The sequence below is a fragment of the Microtus ochrogaster genome, chromosome 19 (genome assembly GCF_000317375.1).
Source record: "Microtus ochrogaster isolate Prairie Vole_2 chromosome 19, MicOch1.0, whole genome shotgun sequence".
Taxonomy (NCBI): Eukaryota; Metazoa; Chordata; class Mammalia; order Rodentia; family Cricetidae; genus Microtus; species Microtus ochrogaster.
This window is the reverse complement of record NC_022021.1, coordinates 3,860,332-3,867,404: the sequence shown is the minus strand read 5'-3', so window position 1 is coordinate 3,867,404 and position 7,073 is coordinate 3,860,332. Positions and strand designations below refer to the sequence as shown.

General features: G+C 38.2%; 1 protein-coding gene across 1 annotated transcript in view; it reads left to right on the top strand.

Moving 5' to 3' along the window:
- Positions 1 to 7,073, top strand: part of Col4a3bp (collagen type IV alpha 3 binding protein) — a 101,660-nt gene that overhangs the window by 36,710 nt on the left and 57,877 nt on the right. The window contains exon 3 of the mRNA XM_005356453.2: positions 3,927 to 4,043. Coding sequence (XP_005356510.1) covers positions 3,927 to 4,043 — 117 coding nt within the window. The remainder of the gene's footprint in view (positions 1 to 3,926; positions 4,044 to 7,073) is intronic.

The window sequence follows — 7,073 nt, the reverse complement described above, 5'->3', positions numbered from 1 at the left end:
AAACTCACAGAGATCCGCCTGCCTCTGCCTCCCGAGTGCTGGGATTAAAGGCGTGCGCCACCACCGCCCGGCTCAGTGGCTTATTTTTGCATGTGACTTTTTTCCACGCTAAAAAAATCCCTTTGAAATTCTCTTGTCATGTTCTAGTCTAGACTGTTGGGCTTTTTACATGATTCTGCTGCTGCTATTTCTCTTTTGATGTCCATAAGAAGTACTTTTGCTTTTTTTCTTTGTTGCATTATTCTTTCTTTTTTTAAAATGTACATTGGGGTTTTCCCTACATGTATATCTGTATGAGGATGCCAGATCTCCTGGAACTAGAGTTGCAGACAGTTGTGAACTGCCATGTGGGTGCTGGGAATTGAACCCAGGTCCTTTGAAAGAGAAGCTGGTGGACCTTGGAGGAAGCATATCCCTGGGAGATGGCCTTTGGGGTTTTCAGAAGCTTAAGCCAGGCCCCATGTCTAACTCTTCCTGCTGCATGCAGATATAGTTCTAGATGTAGAACTCTCCTTCTCAAGGACCATGTCTGTTATTGTGCTGACATGCTTCCTACTATGACAATAATGAACTAAACCTCTGAACCTGTAAGCCAGCCCCAGTTAAATGTTTCCCTATAAGAGTTGCTGTGAGTCAGGTGGTAGTGGCGCACACCTTTAATTCAAATACTCAGGAGGCAGAGGCAAGTAGATAAGAGTTTGAGGTCAGCCTGATCTACAGAGTGAGTTGTCTACAGGACAACTAAGGCTATACAGAAAAACCCTGTCTCAGAAAACAAACAACAACATCAAAAGAGTTGCTGTAGTCATGGAGTCTCTTCATAGCAATAGAATACTAAGACAATAGCATAGAAATGTATATATAGGCAAATCTGTTTACCATGCCCACAAGTTTTAGCCTATTTAAGTTATTGCTACTCCAACTGTTTTTGGTTTATTTTTCTTGTACTATACTAGCATTACTTAGCTTAACTTTTCATTGCAAATTGCCATAACTTCAAAAAACTTTTTGTCTTGGGCTAGCAAGATGGCTTGGTATATAAAGGCACTTGCTGTCAAGCCTGATGATGACCTGAGTTTGGGAGAAGTGACTCTTGCAAGTTGTTCTCTGACCACAGGTGCTTCATGGTTGTGCATGCCAACATACATCCAAAATAAAGAAATTTGAAAAAATTTAAAAATTAAGTTTTACTTTCCCTCCTTTAGGAAGGAAAAATGTCTTACCAGTTCATAAAGTTTTCCACCTTTTGGGCCTTTATCCTCCACTTTTTTCCCCCTAGTAATCCTTGTCAGTACCAAGACCGGAGAGACTCAGACTGGACCTCAGACTGTTAAGAGTGCATCAGAACACATAATAACCAACAGAAATTTTTTGTTGGAATTTTCAAAAACAAAGATAACACATAGTAAGCAAAGAAACAGTAATTTCAGTGAAAGTCAGGCAGGGTTTGGGGAGCATCTCTTAGTCCCAGAGCTGAGGAGGCTGAGGCAAACAGAGCACATGTTTGAGACCAAACGAGACCCTGCCTTAAAAAGAGTTTAAATGAAGTCAATCTGTTCTGTTTCGTAGTGTGAACAGGGTGATGTACAAAATGAAACTTGATTGCCGCTTTGCCACCATCATTTTACTATTTCCAAGCATGTTCTCTTACCAAATCTATCATTTCTTTTATTCCATGGACCCAGTTTCTCTCACTTTGTCAGTTGGGGTTTACAGTCAGTGTTTTATATATGCCTCCTGTTCCTTAGATTGATAATAGATATGATTTCTATTTGCTCATGGAAAAGTTTGCTGGAGAAAGTAATGAATTTTGAACTATATATGGTTATTTCCTTTTATTTTTTTAAGCTTTACTGAGAATGTTGAATACAATACAAGATGTAAAACGTTTTTAGGAATCATGACTACAAATAAAATGAAAGTGATAGTGGAATAGAAGTTGAAAAACCACTGGACCAGTTACTGTGGTAGAGTGGTCATTTAATTTCTTTGCTTGGTTCTTCATTATAGTATTGTTTTGTTCTCTCCAAGAAACTTTCTTAGTAACTCAATTCTCTTAGGCTCTTTGGATATCTGGAGTTTATTTTCTTATGTTAACATCTTTTTGGTTATTTTGTATTTGCATTTACTAAGGTATGTGTTGCCATCTCCCCCCTTCTATTTTTCTTTCCTTCCTTTCTTCCTTTCTATTATTCTTTGCTTTGTGCTATATTCCTAACTATGATGACAAGGGAATAGTAATCCAGGAGATGTTTCACTTGTGTCTTTTGCAACTTAAAACAATGGCTTACTATCTTAAAGAGAAATTGTTTCATAGACCAAAGAATATTGTGGACTTGTATTGTTTTGGTATATAAATTGGATAAAGAGATCATAGAACGATATTTAAAAAGAGGGATAAAATAACCATTAAGCCCTCAAAATATAAAATATGTATAATTCTGCTCACCTATATTGTTGGTATAATATCCAGAGAGAATTCCTTCCCCTGTAAGGGAAGAATGGCTATAGAAGAGGAAATTGACTCTGCCCTATCTGATAGAAAAGGTAGTAAATGTGATGCAGTCTTGTCATATTTGAATTCACTCAACGAGGAGGAAACATTTTCTTTATGTAGATTGGGAATACATGGGACCGACATGAAGATGGGATATCTTTCTGGAGTCTGGTGTTTCCTTCTGTCACATGGGTTCCAGGGACCCTATTCAGGTAGCTAGCCCGTGTGCAAGCACTCTTACCCACTGAGCCATCTCAACAGCCCTCACTTTATGTATTCTTGCCAGCAGTCTAAAACACCAAACCAAGAACTGACCTTTCCGTTAATGCTTGCACATTGATGCATACTTTCCTATAGCTTTTGTTTATCATTTTTTTACTGTTTGCTGGTTTTCATTGGGAACTTTCTTGGCAGTAGTATTCCTAGAAATGTAATAGTTAATTTTCAACATTTGGAAGAAAACATTAACACTTGTTTCTTGATTTTGAATTTCATTATATAAGCCTGTTAATTATGGAATTTTTTTAGCGCTTTAGTTTTTGTTGGAATATGTTAATTATCTATAATTGGGTTTTATAATGATATTCCATTTATAAATAATATATAATATATATTTGTTGTCGTTTTGTTTGGTTTTGTTTTTTGAAACAGGGTTTCTCTGTAGCTTTGGAGCCTGCCCTAGAATTTGCTCTGTAGACCAGGCTGGCCTTGAACTCACATAGATTCACCTGTCTTCGCCTCCTGAGTACTGGAATTAAAGGCGTGTGTCACCACCACCCGACTATAATATACTTTTGTATTTCCTTCCATTACCCATCTTATTCTCCTTCCACTTACAGTGATCCCCAACAACTAAACTGCTTCTGCTTCCTTGTCTTTTGTGTTTGTGATCCAGTGATTTTTCAATATGGTTATTTGCTTGAGCATGGGGGGTGGAGGACATGATCAACATGGAAGAAAATGACTCCCCCTTCCCCAGGACAATTAGATTCCAGTAGCTTCTCCTCTGGGAGTTAGTGTCTCCTGATCCCCTGGAATTCACTTTTGAATAATAAAGTAAGGGGAAAAGATAGTAAATGTTTTCTCTAAAACTTACTTAACCTTTTGTAAATTATGGTTTTGGTGATGATATTCTCACTTCTTAAGCTAACTTCAATCATTTGATGAACAATATTATTTCTGTGTTTTTTAAATAGATGTTTATAGATTATATATCAAATCATTTGTGTAAGTAGTGGATGAAACTTGGATTTTATATGTAATTGACAGTTTCTGAGATATCTTGAAATAAGCTATTTGAGTAGAAAAATTAAAAAGTGAAAGGAATCTCTCAACATTGAGAGAGTATGCTCACATTTTGTGCTAAAGGGAACTGCATTTCTAAGAATGTAATTAACTTTGCTTTTCACTTTCTTCTTTGTTTCCCCAGCCTCATGATTTTGATGAATGTCGGTTTGATATCAGTGTTAATGATAGTGTTTGGTATCTTCGTGCTCAGGATCCAGATCACAGACAGCAGTGGATAGATGCCATTGAACAGCACAAGGTAAGCACCCAAAGATGGGAGGAGAAAGACCACTGACCCATATCATCATGGCCAAATTAATTAAAGCAAGACTTTTTATTCATGTACACTGGTGCTTCCATGTATGGTAGGGTTTGAGAGGTCAGCATTGAATGTGAGGAAGACAAGGCTTTTTATAGCTCAGGAGTAAAGGGTTCCCAAATGGGGGATTTGGCAAGCAAGATAGACAGGGTTACAGGAACAGAACATCTTAACAAATTAGTCCTAATGACCTCCAGAAACAAAGACGTGATTGCAAGGTTGGCATAACAAGATAATCATGACAACAGGTAGTTATAACATTGTAGTTGTAGGTGGTCATATAACCTTTTGAAACAAAGATAGGGTTGCAAGATGGTATAAACAACTTTTTAAAACAAAGACATGATTACCATTTTTGGGTCAGGCAGTTCCGAACCATTTGTAGTTAAGGTTACAGGTGGGGCATAACCCAATACTTAAGAAACAGGTTTAATGACAAGCAGGAATGAACCTATATGTCTTTATTATAAGATGGCCTTTAAGCCTAAGATGGTTTTTCAGTGTAAAGAATTATGAAGTATGTTCCTGAAAAATGGAGTGGTAAAGATTAAAACAGTAATATAGGCATTTTAGAACAGTTTATTTTTGTCTTAACACTTCAATTGCATGAAGGTATTTGTCACAATAAATGATTCTTTATTGTTAATTTATATAAAAATATAGCCTGCTCTATAAACTATACTTTTGATTTTGTTATTGTTGTTTGAGACAGGGTCTCTATGTAGCCTTGTCTGTCCTGGGACTCTATGTAAACCAGGCTGGCCTCGAACTTACAGAGATTGCCTGCCTCTGACTCCCAAGTGCTGGGATTAAAGGTGTGCACCATCGTGCTCACCTTGTAACATGTGGGCCAGCTTGTTGGGGTTTCTGTCCCACCCCGTACCTCACACCCAGCAAGCCACCAAAGAAAATCACACAGAGGTCTACATTAGGTTATAATAAGTAGCTCAGGCTACGTATTAGCTCTTGTAGTTTATATTAACCCATTGTTCTTAACTGTATTAACCACATGGCTTGTTACCTTTCTCAGAGGGGTAGCTCACATCCTGCTTCTTTGGTGGTCTGGGCAGGAATGGGAGGAACGGGCTTCCTCCTTTTTCAACATTTTCCTGTTCTCATCGCCCTGCCTCTACTTCCTGTCTGGTTGATCCACCTATACTTCCTGCCTGGCCAATTAGCGTTTTATTAAAATATATGATTGACAGAATACAGATAATTCTCCCGCACCACTTCCCCCTCTTTTTTTTTTAAACAAAGAAAAATATTCATAGTCCATTTTGGGGGAATATGGGTGTAGTTTTCCAGGCTACTTCCTGCTGTTTGGGGGTGTTGATAATCTTATAAGGACCTAAAGAAAATTTAGAATTATGACCAAGTCCTGACTGGAGTATCCTGTAAGTCTTGATCATCTTAGGCAGCAGTCTTGAATCCGTTCTGGATGTAGAACTTAGACATCCGGGCCATCTGTTCCTACTGGAGATTTTTCAGGTAGTCTTCCTTGATCAAACCTGATTTTTCTTAACTCAGAATGAATCCACAGCTTCTCATTTCCTGTGGAAACAAAAGCAAAATCTCTTCTCCAAAGTAACATATCTTCTGACTTCAATTTTGAAGTCAAGGTATTTTCAAAATACCTATCTTGGATTAATTCAGCATCATTTATAAGCAAATAGCTTTTAGCAGCTGTTGCTCCTTCCTCAGCAAACAATTCAAAAGAGAGCATAATAGCATACAGTATCAAGATTCTCTGTGTATTTTCCATCTTTATGTGGCTTTACTTTAACCTCTGTTATATTTACTTTTACTTTTTTGAGACAAGTTCTCTGTATATCTTTGTCCTGGAATAACTCTGTAGACCTTGAATTCACAGAGATCCCTCTGTCTCTGCCTCTCCAGTGCTGGGATTAAAGGCATGTGCTACCACACCTTGAACTCACAGAGATCTGTCTGCCTCTGCCTTCCAGGCATTGGGATTAAAGGCATGTGCTACCACACCTTGAACTCACAGAGATCTGTCTGCCTCTGCCTCCCAGGCATTGGGATTAAAGGTGTGTACCACCACACTGTACTATTCTCTTTCTTTTTTATTTTTAAGGACTTTAACCTTTAGCCTGCATATATTTTTAACACACTGTAAACCATTTACAGGTTTTCTTCATCTTTGAATCTCTCTTACTGTATATATCTCTTTTTCTGACCACATGAGTCTTTATGGAGAGGATTAAAGCCGTGGCTTTGACAGCTGGATCCAGCCCTTTCCTTAGCTTTTCAGCCTCATGGCAGAGGTGCCGACTGTAGCCATGTTTATAGCCACAACTCTGTGGAGTTTCAAGGTCCCTGCCAGCAAGCTAGCTTCAGCAGTATGCTTGCAAACCACACAGACTGCCTGCCTGAAAGAGTCAGAGTTTGCCCTGGCAGGATGGCAGGCATTTTAAAATGGGGCAGCTTTTTTCCTGCTGTGGCTGAAAACCGAAAAGCATGCGGTCAGCTTTTCATCAACACCATTTAAGTGTTTAGTGGCAGGACCTCTTAAAGAGCTGCAGGGTTTTGCAGCTAAGGCTGAGTCAGGAAGCCTCTTTTTGATGAGAGTACTACTTGCTTGGCTCTTGGAAGCAGAGCAGACCCAGGAAATTGCTGCTACCAAGAAAACATGCTTTATTCTTTCCCAAGCTTTCTTAGGCTTTCTGTGGATGTAGTTATCCACGTTGGGCATCATTCTGTAGTAATCATTGTTGAAATGATTTTAAGAATAACATTCAATTGTAAGACCTTAATGCTTAAAAGTGTCAGAGTTAATTTTTATAGTCATTATAATCATTTGAGCATATTTATCGTACAACCATTTGAAAAATCATTTGAGTTTTATAGTTAAGAATCTACCTTATAGAAAGTATCCAGAAACTGATGTTAATATTTAGGCCATGGTGTTATAATTTAAACTAATCTTTTGTTGCAAGGAGAGGGCTGCTT